Source organism: Rhea americana, unplaced genomic scaffold, assembly GCF_003343005.1.
Source record: "Rhea americana isolate MKP2758 unplaced genomic scaffold, rheAme1 scaffold_179, whole genome shotgun sequence".
Lineage (NCBI taxonomy): Eukaryota > Metazoa > Chordata > Aves > Rheiformes > Rheidae > Rhea > Rhea americana.
This window is the reverse complement of record NW_028185916.1, coordinates 1,453,073-1,469,404: the sequence shown is the minus strand read 5'-3', so window position 1 is coordinate 1,469,404 and position 16,332 is coordinate 1,453,073. Positions and strand designations below refer to the sequence as shown.

The 16,332-nt window shown below is 39.0% G+C and overlaps 1 protein-coding gene across 2 annotated transcripts; it reads left to right on the top strand.

The window, feature by feature from the left end:
- The first annotated feature begins 11,176 nt into the window (after positions 1–11,176).
- Positions 11,177–15,487, top strand: NRBF2 (nuclear receptor binding factor 2). 2 transcript variants are annotated; one of them, XM_085301627.1, is made up of 3 exons: positions 11,178–11,291; positions 12,877–12,917; positions 14,078–15,487. In XM_085301627.1, the coding sequence occupies exons 2-3, from the start codon at positions 12,894–12,896 to the stop codon at positions 14,789–14,791; spliced, it is 738 nt and encodes a 245-aa protein (XP_085157753.1). In that variant the 5' UTR covers positions 11,178–11,291; positions 12,877–12,893; the 3' UTR covers positions 14,792–15,487. The 2 variants fall into 2 exon arrangements, with proteins under 2 accessions (XP_085157752.1, XP_085157753.1); XM_085301626.1 differs by lacking the exon at positions 12,877–12,917 and having other exon boundaries at positions 11,177–11,291.
- The last annotated feature ends 845 nt before the right edge of the window (positions 15,488–16,332 follow it).

Genomic DNA, 16,332 nt, shown 5'->3' with positions numbered 1-16,332 from the left:
GGCCCCGCGGGACGGGCCCGGGCCTGCCCGCCGCGCCGGGCCGTGTCGGGCGCCGCAGCACCGGCCCGGCGCCTCCGCTGCCTCCTGTGTAACGTGTCGCAGGAACCAAGAAAGAGAGAGGAAGGAGAAAGAGAATCGAGTCCGAAGGATCCTTCCCGCTGGGTCGCTGGGTGCCTGGCGGCGGCCGGGAGGAGCGCGGGGGGTGGAATGGGGCAGAGGCCCGCGCCSTGCTGTGTTGAGGCGGGGACGCGGGAAGGTCTGGAAGGCGACGCTGGGGATCGCACAGGACTTACCTGTGCGCGTTTACTGTTTATCCAGTACAGCTGTTGACTAGGTGCTTTGTGATTTGAAAGGTGAGCTGCTTCAAAGTCTTAAATCAGTAGTGACTCTGTTTTAATTAAACCCGTAAGGAGCTCTGTCAGCAACACAAGTTCTTAAACAATGGATCTTCACAAAGACTAACCAGATTTTAAACAGACTGACTTGGCAGCGTCCTGTCACCTGGGCAAGGTCCAGATGCAAGAAACTTGAACCTAAGCTACATGGTGGGTCTGTCAAAGCTTGTGTTGACAAACACCATTGAGGCAGGGATAGGCAGAGCATTCCCTTCATGGACCAGGTCTTGAATCCAGCAATCCAGTCAGCCAGGAACTGCATAACCAAGTGGCAGCTGCCATGCTTCCAGAAATGCTTTTGATCCACAGGTGGGTTGACCAGTGCCACACAGACCTTAATCTGGTGTCGCTTCAGTTTTATCAAATCTTACCTGCTTCTGCTTGGCATCAACCTTGCCAACCCCTTGCCTGCTCCGTATAGAGCCAGTCTGGTGCTTCTGGATTGCTCGCTCTCATTTCTAGAAAGGCTTGTAAGGGACCACCTGTGGAGTTAGGTCTGCCAGTAGAACCAGAAGATGGTCTGTCTAGATCTGAGCTGGTGGTGCAGAACCACTCCAAGCACATCTGCATCATGTTGTCTCAGACTCCCTTTACRCTGTATATTGGAGAGCTGAATGAAGTAAGCAGCAGGAAGTAGATAATCCTTGCAACTTGATGACATGATGGGTTTGAAGTCAAACTTGCAAGATGATGATGCAGGAAGGATAAACTACAGCTATTTACAGACATTCTATAAACTGTTTTTAGAAGTAGGTCATTAGAGGAAAGACTTTATGTATAGGCTTCTAAGGAGAGGACCCTAATTGAGGATTCACTGGTAAATGGCTGAAATTAGCAACTTTGTAGCAGTGTAGACTATTACCAGTTAGCTGTGTTTCTTACTGAGACCACTTACTAAGGATTGTAGGAGTGACAAGAGTGTGACTAAAGCCTGGCTTCAGTCCTAAAAGATGATGATTCTCTGACCACAATAAAAGTGTGCAGTTACCACACCTGTCTAGCACCAGGCTAAAAATAAGATCAAGACATTCTATGTAACAGATGATACAGGGGAAAAAAAAAAGTTACTTTATATAACCCTATACAGAAAATCATGAAATTGCCTGTGCATATGTTCCTATTCTGTATTTCTGGAGTAATTATATCCTAAAGCACAAAAATGTTTCCAAAACTCCTGCACAGTGCAGTTATGAATCTTCTCATATGGAAAAATTCACCATCTTTTCAGATTGTACCAAGCATCATGAGAACTCTCCTATAAGAGCTTAAATGGACACAGTACTTTGGTTAGAGCACTCCTACATTTTTACAGACATAAATAGGAGTAACTTACAGCAGTTTTCTCAAGCTCTTCAATTCACAGTCCCTCTCTGTAATCAAGTTTGTCAGGTTTGCAACAATGTTCAGGGAAGGTGCCAATCTCTGTTATAATAGGAATGTTCATTTAAATTTTTGATACTATTCAGTATCATTCCTTCTGTTCAGTCTCCTAAAAATCTCTTCTCTTACTTGAATCTAGTTCATGCAAATTGAAAAAGCATGAGTTCTTCCACAAATACCAAATCATCTGGGGGGGGGGGGRGGGGGGGGAAGAAAGAAAAAACCTACACACCCACCCACCCCCTAATGGGTGGTTCTGTATGCAATAAAAGTTAGGCTCACTTACATGATATCCATGACTTGTTTAACAATGCCTTGTACAAAGCATTTTTTTATTTCAGTATATCACTGCTTGCTAATTTTAGTGAAATTAACTTTTTTTAGTTGAGGCTTTTCATTAGAATTTGCTGTATTTCTTGGTTGTTGCTCATCTGGTCCTTTAGATTTTGTTCTTTAGTTGCATATTTGAGCACCTATTCTTACTTGAAGGTGTGGATACTTCACCATTTTTCTGGGGGAGGTAAACTGTAGCAGACTCACTGTGCCTGATCATCTATTATTTTATTAATGGCTTTCAGTTCTTGTTTATGTATTTGATTATTTGCTTAGCCTTCCTAATTACAGATGGCCTCCCATACCTATTGGATTCTGCTGACATTTAATTACACTATGTTTCTGTCTTCTGAAAGATGTTTATCTCAAGATAATGTGTTATCTTCATGTATCTGGGTGTAAGTTAAAACCTTAAACTATCAATGATATTTCTTTTCTTTAATAATATTCTGGTCTCTCCAATTTACTGTTTTACTTTTATAGTGGGCACTTGACAAATATTTGCTTTCCAGATGTGTTATAAAAATCTGTATCTAAACAGTGTTTACCAGTTAACTGAAGTTTTAATAGTTGACCTTCGAGTCTAATGACTTCAGTGAGAAATGTTTTTATCTTTTTAGAACTGGTCATTCAATCACACTTTTTAATTACTCCTGTGCTTGTGCATTCCTTCTTTGCTGTTGTTGCATACTTAAATAATCATTTTGAGTCTAACCCCTTATTTCCTCCTTTTAACCTTTCTTGGGCTTGGTGCTACARTATCAATTGCTGATTTGATTTTTCCACAGAACTGTCTTTAAGGTATCCATTGTATGCAGAAATAATTCGTTTAAGAATAAATTGAAACAACTTTTCCAAACTTTCCRTCATGTGAGTTATTAGAGCCTGGGAAAGCATTTTGGGGAAGCTTTGATACTTGAGCATTCATTTTGGCACTTCCTCTCTCCCCTAGTATACCATATGCTTTGCAGACAAGAAACATCATCTAACCTCGAAAGAGTGGGTTAAAGCTCTGATCCTTATCCTGTTACTAATAAGGAAACCAGTTCCAACCCTACAAATGCCATAATTAGGTTATGCCTTGGAACTTAAAACTGGTATGGACCAAGTCCAGTCCCTGCAACTGCAAGCAACCACATAGCAAATATCTAGTCCAGCTGAACACTTGTTTCACACATACTCCAGGGTCATAAACTAAGACCACTCAATGTTCTTTAGCTAATCTAAGACAGTGCAAAAGCATGAAGATAAGTGTCACAAGAAGAGAGGCCCTGTAAAAGATGAAATTAAAAGCTTCTGTGTGCTAACTGCTGTACAGATGATTCTCTCCTTTACTTCTGCCACTTGGTTTAAGGGAAGAATTCTGATCTTGGATTCAATAATTATTTTAGCCTTAGATGTAGAAGCAAGAGAGAAGTTGGCCAGACACCTGTGAAGTTTTTCCATACTTAGAAAGTATACATACAGATGGCCACCAAAAGCTTAGAAATAACACAGTAAAAATATAAAGCAAGTAGTACAACAAGCAAGTTTCCTTTTKAATCTCTTCTTGAGGTTGATACCGAGTCCAGTACCCAGAACTTCATAGCTCTGTGGATTCTACACTTCAGCATTCCTTTGCTCGGTCTCTTTCCGTAGGATATGTTCTATGAATACACAGAACTTCTACCCTGCATTCCAACTACAAAGTCATAGCAATTATTAGTATGGTTTAGAAGATAACATTCAAAGACTGATGGATACCTATTGCCTGTAACTTTCTTGAAATGTAAGGTATCCAGCTTGAAGAGCTGTTCTCTTTTGGTGAAAAATAGGAACTACAGTCTGGGGACAGGGTTGGGAAGAACACAACAAAACATGTATCACAGGATTCTCATATGATGAATGTTTTTGATATTAATGGTGTAAAACATTGGTAGTAACTATTTCAAGGCAAGCCAGCCTACTGTCTACTTTAAGAAGAAGTTTAGAAGTGAGACAAATACATCATCTGAGGGGAAAATAATGGGCAGAATAAATAATACAATATGAAAGAGTAAAGGAAAAGTTGAAAGCATCTATGAAATACTTGACCAGAAACTGAAAGATTTCGATCACTGGCACCAATAAGTGTGAGACTTAATGCCAGCCTGCACCTCTGCTGTTTTGATTGGAAAAGCAGGATTATTATGTTAATCTGCACAACAGAAATATTCACTGAATCCTATTTTAGTGTTTTGCCTGATTTCCTTCCTCCCCCAAATAAAGCTCACTTGGAAGCTGCTATATTTGCTCTTCCAATCTGAAAGATAGACAGATGTACTCAGTTCTGAACTCAAGCTAGAAGAAACAAGCTTATTAGGTAGAAGAAGCAGAAGAACATTATATAGAAAAGCTGTTCTGACATGAAGTCTTCTACACCAGGCTGGTAGCAGCCTTGGCTTGGCTTTCCATGTAACAATGTAATCTATAATATGGCCATTCATTTCAGCTAAGRGAAATGAAAAATCTGAATCCATAGTGGCAGTAGTGCATCTGCCTAGATAAAGTCAGTGGCAATACTGAGGTGATGCATAGGACATTCAGCTGAAAAGCCTGATCAGCAGTGGACTTGTTAGAATAGCTCAACAATGTTCTAGTTCGTCATGTAACTACTATTCAAGCACAACTCAAAACTATTCTGTTGTGTGTATAGCAGTTTGCCATAGCTCTGAATCAAGAACATAGTTAAGCAAGCTACTGAGTGGTTGGCAGCAAAATTATTTAATCACCAGTATTTATGCTGTTTGAGTACTTAGCAGCAGTGTCCTGCTGTGTCACGTTGGCATTACAGATAGGTACACGCATATCATTGAGACACAAAGTTCAGTGCTGAGTAAACATGCCTAGTAGCATTTAAAGAGTAGAATGAAGCAGTCATGTAGAGACYTGATTAAGCACTAGACTGAAGTCACAGCTGAAGCTATTCATTCTGACTTACCTCTTTGAAATTATTGCCCCTGGGATAGTCTGTTTACTGGACTATTTGTTGTGATGATTCTGTTGTCCCTACCGAGGATTAGATCACATGCTGTAACAGCTTGAGCCATACAATTTAGAACTAAGCATACCTATAGGATCCTAGATTGATTTTGTTTATTGTCAGGGCAGCAGAACTATTCTCATTCAGCTTATAACCTCCAGTTAGCAAGGCTTATGTAGTACCGGCTACAGCGCTCTGTGTGAGGAAACATTACTGAAACAATGAGATCTATAGGTACATGAAATGGCTTAAAAAAAAAAAAAAAACCCACAAGTTGCAGCTTTAGTGCTTTTATAATATTAAGTTGATGAAGGAGAATGAGATTGACTTGAGTATGCATTGAGTAAAACCACAGCTTGATGAATTTGCAGGTGAGTAGCAGCTGCAGCTATGGAGTTTTGTAGACTCCATCTAGCTTAAACACTGTGAATGTGAGTTGATTTCATTCCAGATCTGAATTGCATTTGCATGGTGAGGAACTTAGTCTAACATATTTTATTTTAAAATTGCAATAGATTGGGAACACAAGTGTAGTCTGTTAGTTACTCAGTGAATTAATGCTGGTTGGCCAAGTCACAATAGTTTGGTTGCTTGTCTACCCATATATTTAGATTGCAATGTTACTGCTTACAAGATAGTTGAACTTCAACATCTTTACAGTTCAGTATAAAGTGTCTAAAGAGTCTGTTAAAAATGAGAATACATTCTCGTGAGAGCATTGTGTGCGTTTTTTTCTCTGTGGTTACACAAACCTCTAGTTTGTAGTTGAATCATTRTTCTGTAACCTTGCTAAGTACAGGCTTTCAAAGACAGAAACTTCAGCTAACATGTGGCTAGTGGTATTGGTTAAATAGCCAGAATGATTCTGCTATTTTTATAGTCATTTAGTTAACTTTATCTGATTGTAACACTTTTGCCCAAATACAAGGAATATTTTTAAAGTGTGTTGCTCTTATTTTAATCCCAATTTGTAATTTTTTTTTTWAAAAAGTGGCAAATATACTTTTTTTCTTTACTTTTAAAGAAAAATAAAGATAGAGGTAATATAGCTACCTGTAAATACAGGCATTTTTCATGATCCTTGTGAGTTTTGTTTGTCACAATCACACTACAGTTTTATAGATGACTATAGTTTATTCTTAGACTTCTCAGGTCAAGTTTTCATACTTGCATTCTCTCTTCATTCCATTTTCCAATGAATAGGTATTCATACCCATACAGATTTTTAAAGTTTACTGTTTCCTGGTAAAAGTGGATTTGAAAGATACTTCTTTATCTGTAGAACTGACAAAGGCGGGGGAAAGCAGTGGTAACATCCTTTTTGCACTCTCTGACCTGCTGCTTTAAAAATCCATATGGAAGATGCTCAGCACTCTTTTATATCATACTGCAGCTATACAATGCCCTTCACTTTCTGACTCTTCTTTCCTTTCAAGCATAGTCTTAGAAAAACAACTGTATTCACATACAAATCAAACCCCAAAATAGATCCCTCACCTCTCAGAAATAGCCCCTCATCTTTGCTTTCAGCAGTAACAGAGCCTAGTTATTGAGTCTTTTTCACAGAAAATAACTTACTATTTGCAACCTCTAGCATAAAGTAGCTGATATTAGCAGCAAACACTGGTTGTAATTAAAACATTTATGGACCATTATATTATACAGAACTTCCTTTACAGTCAGCTTTCTGCAGGCCCCCTCATTTTTAGCAGCTAGGTTTGCCTGACTTCATTTGTAACTTTATTAGTAAGTAAACCGCTGTAATCTGCTTCATAATCATATTAAAAACATATCAGTTTCTAGAGATCCCCCCTACAATTAGCAAAGACAACAGCAAGCTTAAGATCTCAAGCAAGGCTTTGTCCAGTGAAGAGCTGTTCCCACTAGGGGAACAAGGGAAACCAAACGTACACCAGGCTGTCTCAGAGGCAGAGGRCTATTGCAAATTACTGCTCTAGGAGGGGGTAGTAGATTTACTGTATTTGAAGATGAATTGTTAATACATCTACATCTTTAAAATATTTTAGGATTGAGGAGACTTTTATTTGTTAGTCTTCTTTCTGTAATAGCTAGTAATCAGCTGAAATCATATAGGAAAAGCAGCCTTTTTTCAACCTAAATAGGCTCACATGGTGGTAATCCTTTAAGTTTTAGTGCTTCATCTTCACTAGAAAGAAAATAAGCTTTTTTTTTTTTTTTTTAATAGTTTGAGGATCAGTAGAAAATTTGACAAGTAGGCCTCATGGCTTCCCTTCACAGAGCCTGCCGACACATGATCACCTGTTTATATTGCATCAGAATAAGCTGGATGTTAATTTTTGACCTGCTAAAGAAAGCTCCAGGCAAAGAAGATATCTGTATCTGCTGCTTGAAATAGTTGTTTGATTAATTTTTGATTCTCTTGGTCAAAGATTACAAAGACAACTAACTTTGGCTGGTTAGGGAAAAAATAAAGTAGGACCATTCTTCTGGAATATCAGCACCGATTTAAAATAAGGGTATCATCCCTTAACATATTAGCTACAGTTGGAAAGTCTGAGAAAAACTGCTTAGCTTACCTGCTTCTATAGTTCATCCAAAGTGGCTTAAGAGATGCAATAAGATATACATGAACCCACTAAAAACCAAACATGCCAAAGACACCTCAAAAAGCTTTTCACCCTAGTCACCCTTTACTCACACCTGCTTCCCTTTATAAGAGTCAAGTTATTACACCTGTCAGTTTACCTACTGGAAATTCCTGCTTATCTGGATTGGGAGGCACATCTGAAAGTAGTTGTGAATCTACTTCCCCCCTCCTCCATTTCCATAGCTTGTTAATAAATTGTAATTATTCTTACAACACATCCTACAGAGATTCCCAACAATGCAACTGAGAGAGGAAGCAGAAATCAGATATATGGACCAACTGCAGTTATGCAGCAGCTGTTTCTGTAATCAGCACAGCAGCAAAACCAAACTCAAAGCAATCCTACTGAATCTGTTAGGAACTAGCACAGCAGCTCCACAATTGCTACTGTAACCATCTTTTTTTTAGCAAGACATCAGTCCAGGAATAAACTTGAAAGACACTTTTTCAATTTGYGATAGCACTGATTTTTCTGTTGCCAGTTTCTATAGTTGGATTCAGTCCACCCTGAGTTCAGAATAGATTTTATAACAATGCTTTGGATGCTGTATTTGCCTAAATGTAACAGTGCTAAGAATACACCCGCTGGCTAGGTAAGATGTGGAAGTTCATCTGTGATATGTGGCATATTAAGCATCTAGGTACTTCTGTTACAGATTCATCACTTGCTGCTAGGAAACAGCACCACAATTTTCTTCAAACTGCTGGTGATGAATATTCTACCATGAAAACTGGAGAAATTCCTTGGTCTTTGCACAGTCAACTATTTGGAACAACCACTTGCAGGATGGAATAAATGAGTAAATATGTACTTGTCAAGCTGGCAGAAGAATGTAGAAAATGAGGACTTTCCCCCTTATGATTAATTGCAAAACACCAACTTTCAAATAAAGCTGTACTGAAATACTGCTGTTTTTCTCTGCTGCTGTTTCTTTTCTTTCCATTGTGAAGTCTGCTGCTCTACATCAGAATAAGCCTGACATCTATGTATTTTAACATAACAGCAGGAAAGGAATTTTGTCCTTATAATCAAAGAATCCTATATATTTTTTTTCTTGCTAGCATCTCTAGGTTGTTGTTTTCCTGTTTATTTATTTATGTTCTAGCCCAGCTGATTCAGACTCCCTTCAACTTCACTGGGAATTAATTGAGGATGGAAATAATTTAATTGCTCAATCAAATAACAAGTGATAGACTGTCCTCAAATGTTCTGCATATGCTTAAGTGATTCAAATAACACTATGCTCCAACAGTTTAAAACATATGAAAAACAACCTTTGAAAATAACCACTTTCAAATTCTTATATGTAGAAACTAATAAATGGAACCAAGCCTCTGTCTTGCTGAATTGCTTTATTAGCTCTTTGGTCTCCAGATACTGTTTCCTCTTTCAGATTCCCTGATTTCTTAGACCTGCTTGTGCAGCTTGCAAAAGAAGATAGAAATGTATTGAAAATTGGTTTTGCAAGGAACTAGCTCAGGTGTTTTTATGTGTGTGACATAGCTAACTTGTAAATGGATGAGCTGTCATGAATAGCTGATGAATTGGCTCTATATGAGTTGATACTCATCTGTTCATGCTCATGGGAAATAAGTTTATCTTTCTGGCATATGTCATTTGTAGCAGTCCATAGAAAGAGGCCGTAAAATAGATGATTTTCCAACAGTAAACCACTTGCTCTGCTGAGCCTGTTTAACCTCAGGCAAAAGAAATGGAGAATGTTACCAGTGCTGTGGGGATAAATATCACTGAAGTGTTTGTTCTGAATAATCAAGGAGATGTGTTATAGAACATTCATTATTAACGTATTAAAAKCAGTTTTAGAAAAACCAAATGCCTAAATCCTAAATGATGTAACTGCTAGGAATTACTTAAGAACAAGTGCTGTCCGAAAGAATGTTTTCTGAAGAAACCATGCTCTTACGTGTTAAAAATTCTCCACTTGTTCTTTTACCAAATCCCAATCTGTTTCCCCATTTGTGGTGTTGCAAAATTMTAGCAGAAAATTGAATTTACTGCAATACTGTAGATATTATGTCAATTTGGAGGTAAATGATGACAAAAAAGCTGATCTGAATTTTGAAACTTTCTTTTTAGTGGATGTTAGTGTAAAGGTATTTTATCAGTCCTGATAAAAGCATATTACAGTATTTTTTAATGCTTTTGATGCTTCTGCCAAGATTGGAGGAGGCAGAGAAAAGTGTAATTCCATAAATACGGCCTGCAGGGAGCCAGGCATTCTAACATTAGGATATGGACAAATGGTCTCATTTTTATGTAGATCCTGGAATGTGCTTAAGGGGAGTCAGAGAGTCTTGTATTAACTGAACATCTGAAACCTGATACATTATGCCTTTATTTGGGTGAGGGGAAGAAGCAGAATGTTTGTATGGGACAGAGCCAGAGATGCGGACACAGATTTCAGGCCTCCAGCTCCTATTGCACAGGGAAGCAGTAATTTTTAAAAACAAAGAAACAAGCAAAAACTATTTTTTCAGTTTCGTAAGTGTCTTRTATTGTTTTGCAGAGCCGGTGCTTGCCTCTTGTCTGTTTACCTGAAATGCGACATGTAGTAAAGCAATCTTGAATAGCGTCTGCTATTGGCAGTCTTGCCACTTAGTAGTTGCAGTCATTCATATTACACAACTTGTCTTGGAGGAAGGACCGTAAAATTCATGTCTTGTAGTGATGATGAAGAGACTTACATTCATGAATGTTGCAGCAGTGGTTATGCAGTCCTGTTCCTAACTGAGCATATGCAAACACTAGTTACTTGCTTTCAGCAACATCCTTAGTCTACTCTAGTGGTTTATTTTAGTGGGTTAAAAATGCTGGTATAGCCTTAACTGTTGTACAGCAATAATGTGGCTTTGAGAGTTTTAACTGTGGATTTGCTTATTGCATTAATAATTGATGTATGCTGTGAACAAAAAAAAGAAAGTCTTTTCCAGTTTCTTCACACAAGAGGCAAAGCCTCCTGGGCATGGGGCAGCAGAAATGGGTCACATGGGTCAGACTAGCTGTAAGCTGCAATATTTCTTTTCATTTTCCAGTTACGTAGTTCAAATGGCTTTCATTCTGTCAAGTAGATCAGTCCTAAATACTTAAAGCTTCTCTTAGTTTCTGTGGGCTACTGATCTTCCTAGACAAATACAGTGAATGCCTGTAGAGGCAAAGATGTACTTGCTGAGGAAGAACTTCATACGGATTTCATTGTGTTGCACACACTGTCTTTGCAGCTTTAGCAAACTTCATTTCTTACCTGTACAATACTTGTAAGATGAATATTAAAGGTAATATTCAAAAAGAAACTGAATTTAAATCTCTGAAAGGACTGAGAGATCTGAGCATAAAAGTCTTGAGAATTGCAATGAGTGCAGGATGCTTAGATGTGCCCATAACTTTTAAAACAGGAGAAACTATTTGTGGGTTAACCTTCATTGATTTAATGATCTTTTTATTTTAAGGCTCATCAGCAGAGCAGAAAAGCAGACCGTTTACTGGCAGCAGGAAAATATGAAGAAGCAATTTCTTGTCACAAAAAAGCTGCTGGTGAGTAGGTATTTTACACATTCCAGCTTTTTAAATCAGTTTCTAGATTCACCTGCTTCATATAAATAAAATACCCAGTAACTTGCAGAATATTATTTTTTTTCTTAAAAATGTGAATTTATTTTTCAGTCTATATCAAGGTCCTTTTTAGAAACTTGTTCCCTAATGTGAGTAGCTGCAACCAGAAATTTTAAAAATTGTTTTTTTGGGGATAGTTATCCCTGGCAGTTCTTGATTCAAGCCAATACCTTATGTCATACGTAGATGCAGATGGGAACTTGGTTTCACTTCGCTTTACACTTTATCGTTTCTTCCCTTCTTTCATAGCTTTAGTAACTTGCTTTCTGTGTTGATAATGAAGCACTTTTAGACCCAACTTTTTTTTTTGAACAGAAGACTTGAGTTTGTTTACTTCAGTTTTCTAATGTCTTAATCAAGAAAGCTTAGCTGTTAAAGAGCGGTGAGCTCAGCTCCCTAGAACTCTTTTCTGCGAAACAGCAGACTACCCTGGAGGCCTTGGCACTGCAGTTGACAGCCCTGTTTTACGTGAGGTTTTGTTCATCTACCTGTCCATTTAACTAGTCACGCWTAATTATTTGTGTTGGAGTCCATCAACTGGCTGACAAAGTGCAGCAACCACTTGGCAGGAGAAGAAAGAGGAAGTCTTAATTGGTGCAACAAGTAGGACATTCCCAGTGACAGGGCTTGTCTGGAGACCAAATAAGTGGTTACTCCGAACATCGTAACCTAGATACTAGGCATTCTTGCTTTCCGTTCATAAATACTAGAAAAACCCATAGAGTGAGAAACTGGTAATTTCTTTGGTGTTTATGAATACTCAGAGCAAGGAGGGATGGCACTTAAGTTCTAATATGCAGACTTTTCTTTTTTGTTCCTTCATGTCACATATTAAGACAAACCCCCCAAATACATGGAATGTTTCTTGTTTTTCTTCAGCTGATGATTCTGCATCATTATCTTTCATCCTTCTGAATTTGATTAAGAATTTCTTATCCCACATTTGTCATTTTCTGCACTAGCAAGATATGTACAAAGACTCAAGTCCTGCTCTAAGCACCTTTTCCGGTTTGGAGGGGACGTTGATKAAAAAGTGGGGACTGTAGTTCTTCATCAAGAACATGACTAAAAAGCATTGCTTCATAACATTGGCATATAATGAGAGCGGATTTTACTTACATGCATTTTAAGGAAAAATTTTGCATCTTGGTCCTGACTTGTGTTGCTTCCCCTCATGGGAAGCATTTTCTTCCTGGTGTTTTCTGGAAATGGCTGTCATGATACTAGGCTGGTGTCCTCCTCTGAAGAACAAACTGGAACAACCTGAGCTGAAAGATGCAATAGCAAGGGTGTAGCATGTATTAGACAATCTTATGATAAATTTTCCAGACTCTGGAAGAACAGAATATGTTTCCAGCCACTGCAATTTGGTGAATACTTTGGCTCTCTACTGCGTCTTTTATGCAGGGGTTCAGAACGCATAAGGCCTGAAGCTTTTTTATAGCTTTTAAAGTATTCAGGTTCTGTAACCCTGCCCTAAGTGTTTTTCAATTTTTCTCTTCTGCAGCCTACCTAACAGAAGCCATGAAACTGACCCAGTCAGAGCAGGTGAGCGCCAAATGCAGCGGACTCCGGAATCAGCCATAGCTCTGTTGTGTGCCTGTGTATTATTCTGTGCTCCAACTGATCATACCCCTCCTACGTTAACCTCAGCATTGTTTTCTGAGACCCACGGCAACTGCACCAGGAGTTTTAGAAGTGCAGAGATGCTGTTCTTCCTTGAGAGCTTTGCTAACTTGACATGGAATGGAGGCATGAGAATTACTAACCCATCCGGGAGTTCCCCAGTGAGAGTTCCTAGTCTGTAAGGCCAGCCTTCAAGTAGGTGATAACTAGTAAAGTACTTCTCACTTTTGCTGTTAGGCACTTAAGCTGTTTTTCTGAGACATGATAGCTGGGCATCTCATCTACAGTGTATAACTTTGGTTTCATTTATCCTGAGTGGGGGATCTCCAGGACAACAGCCACATAMCTTCCTCATTCGTTACACAAATCTGTCTGTGGATGCAGTAGTGTAGTCTGCTCAGCTCTTTTATAACAGCAGGCTTCAAGTTCAGCCAATATTAAAACAGTCCCTGGAGATCTGACACCTGTCTTTCCTCCCAAGGGCCATTCTGATAGAAAAATGATAACCACTTTCCCAGGAGGGTTCCTGCGACTTATTAAATGCCCCCTTTCCTTTAAATGTGGCTGAATCATTTTGGACTATAGCAAGCGACACTTTCCTGCTTAGTGTTGGTTTTACTAATATGTTAAAGCCCAGAAGTTCTATCCATACATCATAATAGAAGCATACAAAAAGTTTGTGTTATTTGGCTATGGATAAAAGTGTGGCTGCACATTCCAAGCAAATATCTTCCTTCCTGTTGTTGCTCACACATCAGTTAAACACTTAGTGTCTCTACTCAAAGGTGTTACCGTAGCCTAAGTTAGTGACTTTAGGGAAAAAAAAAAAAAAAAAAAGTTAACTCCATCCTTAATAATGCCACTAGTTACGATAAATTTGGGTGACATCTGAATCTGTTGTGTTTTACAAGCAGGGAGAACTTCTGATTGAATTTAGTATCTGAATAACAGGGGGCTCTTCCCCTCCCTGGGGCATGTTGTGATGCTAGTTCTGTAAACATTTACATCAACAGAACTCGCATGAATGTTCAGGTAGAATTAGGTACCACCTGTTAATTTATTTAACCTTATTCTTAACGCAGGCACAGCTATCACTGGAATTACAAAGGGAYAGTCACATGAAACAGTTACTGCTCATCCAGGAGAGGTGGAAAAGGGCAAAGAGAGAGGAAAAGCTGAATGCCCAACAGCATGCTGACAAGGACATAGCTGCACATCTTCAGACTTCTTGTAGGCCATCTGCTGAAGACTCTGATGATCAAAATGTATTGGTTCCTGTTACTCAGAAATATAGCCCTTCTGCAGAGAAACATCTACAGGATTTTCAAGGTGTCTTTGACAGGGACCCGGATACACTATTATTTCTGCTTCAGAAGAAAAAGGAGCCAGTGGAAGCATGTATTGGGAGTAAAGCTCCAAAAGATGACAAAACAATAATAGAAGAACAGGCAACCAAAATCGCAGATTTGAAGCGACATATAGAATTTCTTGTAGCTGAAAATGAGAGATTAAGGAGAGAGAATAAGCAGTTAAAAGCAGAAAGAGCTAAACTCCAGAAATCTCCAGCAGAGAAGGAGTTGGATGTAGATGCTGACTTTGTAGAGAAGTCAGAGTTATGGGGTCTGCAGCAACACTCAGAAACTACTTCAGCTGCAAGTTGGCAGARGTTTGGAATGACTGCTGGGAAGGCAAAGGACATTCCCATTCCCAACCTTCCTCCCCTGGACATCCCATCCCCGGAACTCCCTCTGCTGGAACTTCCTGAAGATATACTGAAAGGACTGATGAATAGTTAAAAACCATGAGAAGTGCTCAATGTAGTTATCCAACCTGAGAAAAGGGAAAACCAACAGGACAATGATGATCTGAGGGCAGAAACATCTACCACAATCCTGCTGTTGGAGAAAAGGCATTAAAGCAACTTTGTTACTGTGAAATACACATCATATCTGATCTACTTCATAAAATTTGAAGGTACCATAATCGGTATAAGATGACAAGCTCTTTAGTCTTTCTCCCAATGTTTCAAACCAAATGACTGCCTGGAGAATGTTTCAGATAATACAATCCTTCAGGGTTTTAAAGGATGCTATATGTAATAGTTATCTATAATGCCATAAATGATGGTGCAGAACTTAACTTGTTATGGTTGCCAGTTGGCTGCCACTTCATATTGAAAAAATGCTTTCTAGCATGAATTTAAACTGTGCATTTCATTATGCATAATTCTGTTAATTCAGATATGGTGCAATTTATACACCCTAGATGGATTAWTGTGCCACGCTCTACGCTCCTGACTGTGCTAACCTCAGGTCAGGAGAGATTTAAGTTTCCATTCTATGAAGGAACCAACTTATTAGTTCTGTTGATGAGGGGTTTTTTGGGGGTTCTCTGTTTACATAACTAATCCGGGTGCATTGAATCTAGCTATTGGTTTCTGTATAAAGTGACCTGATTTAAAAAAAAAAAAAAAAAAAAAACTAAAGGAAAAATACCCTTTTTGTTTTCAGCGATGCATGAATGGAAGTAACTCTAGCTGGCAGTATTTGATTGAAAAAAAAAATTGTTTACAGCTTAACCTGATTCAAAAAGGATATGAAAATAAAAAACAAGGTGTTTTGACACTAAACGTAAGTGTGTTAAATCTCTATAAATATTACGGGGTATAAAAAAATAAATTAATATTTATACTGTGTTAGTATACATGTACAGCTGAACTTCTGTGCAGTCATCCTGCAGCGAATACTGGAAAGCTGGGTTGAATTCATAGGGCTTTGCTTATACGTGAACTGATTTCGCTAACAGCTTGCTTCTAACACTTGCAGAGAGGTGAAGAATAGAGGAGGCAGCACGGGCTCTCCCCTGAGCTGAACGACCCCCACCAGCGCAGGTGGGCGCCCCCGTTCTGTATTTCGGTTTCTGAGGAAGGCGATCAGCCCTCCTGCGCGCTCGGCCCCGTTCAGTGCCGCTCAGCCAGTGCCCGGCCCAAGAGCCACTCCAGCATTGCCTGAACCAAACTTTCTTCAGTGTGTGTGTGTGTGTGTGTGGGGAGGGGGGTTGCAACACTGTGTGGAGACACTGGCTAACTTTAGATGTTACTGATTCATGAAAATTGTGAATGCTTGCAAGCTTCCCCAGTCTAACTTACTCGTGTATTGTTACAAGGTAAGTTTGCTCTTTTAGGGGTGCATTTTTCTTCCAGAATATGCTAGAAGAACAAGACCACCTTACTGCTGTGCAACTTCTCCCCTTACCTTTATCTACCTGGTCTGTCCCCTGTGCTTACTGGAAAGGGATGAGTGACGGAAGGCAAGAAAAAGTCTGGAAATGAAACCAA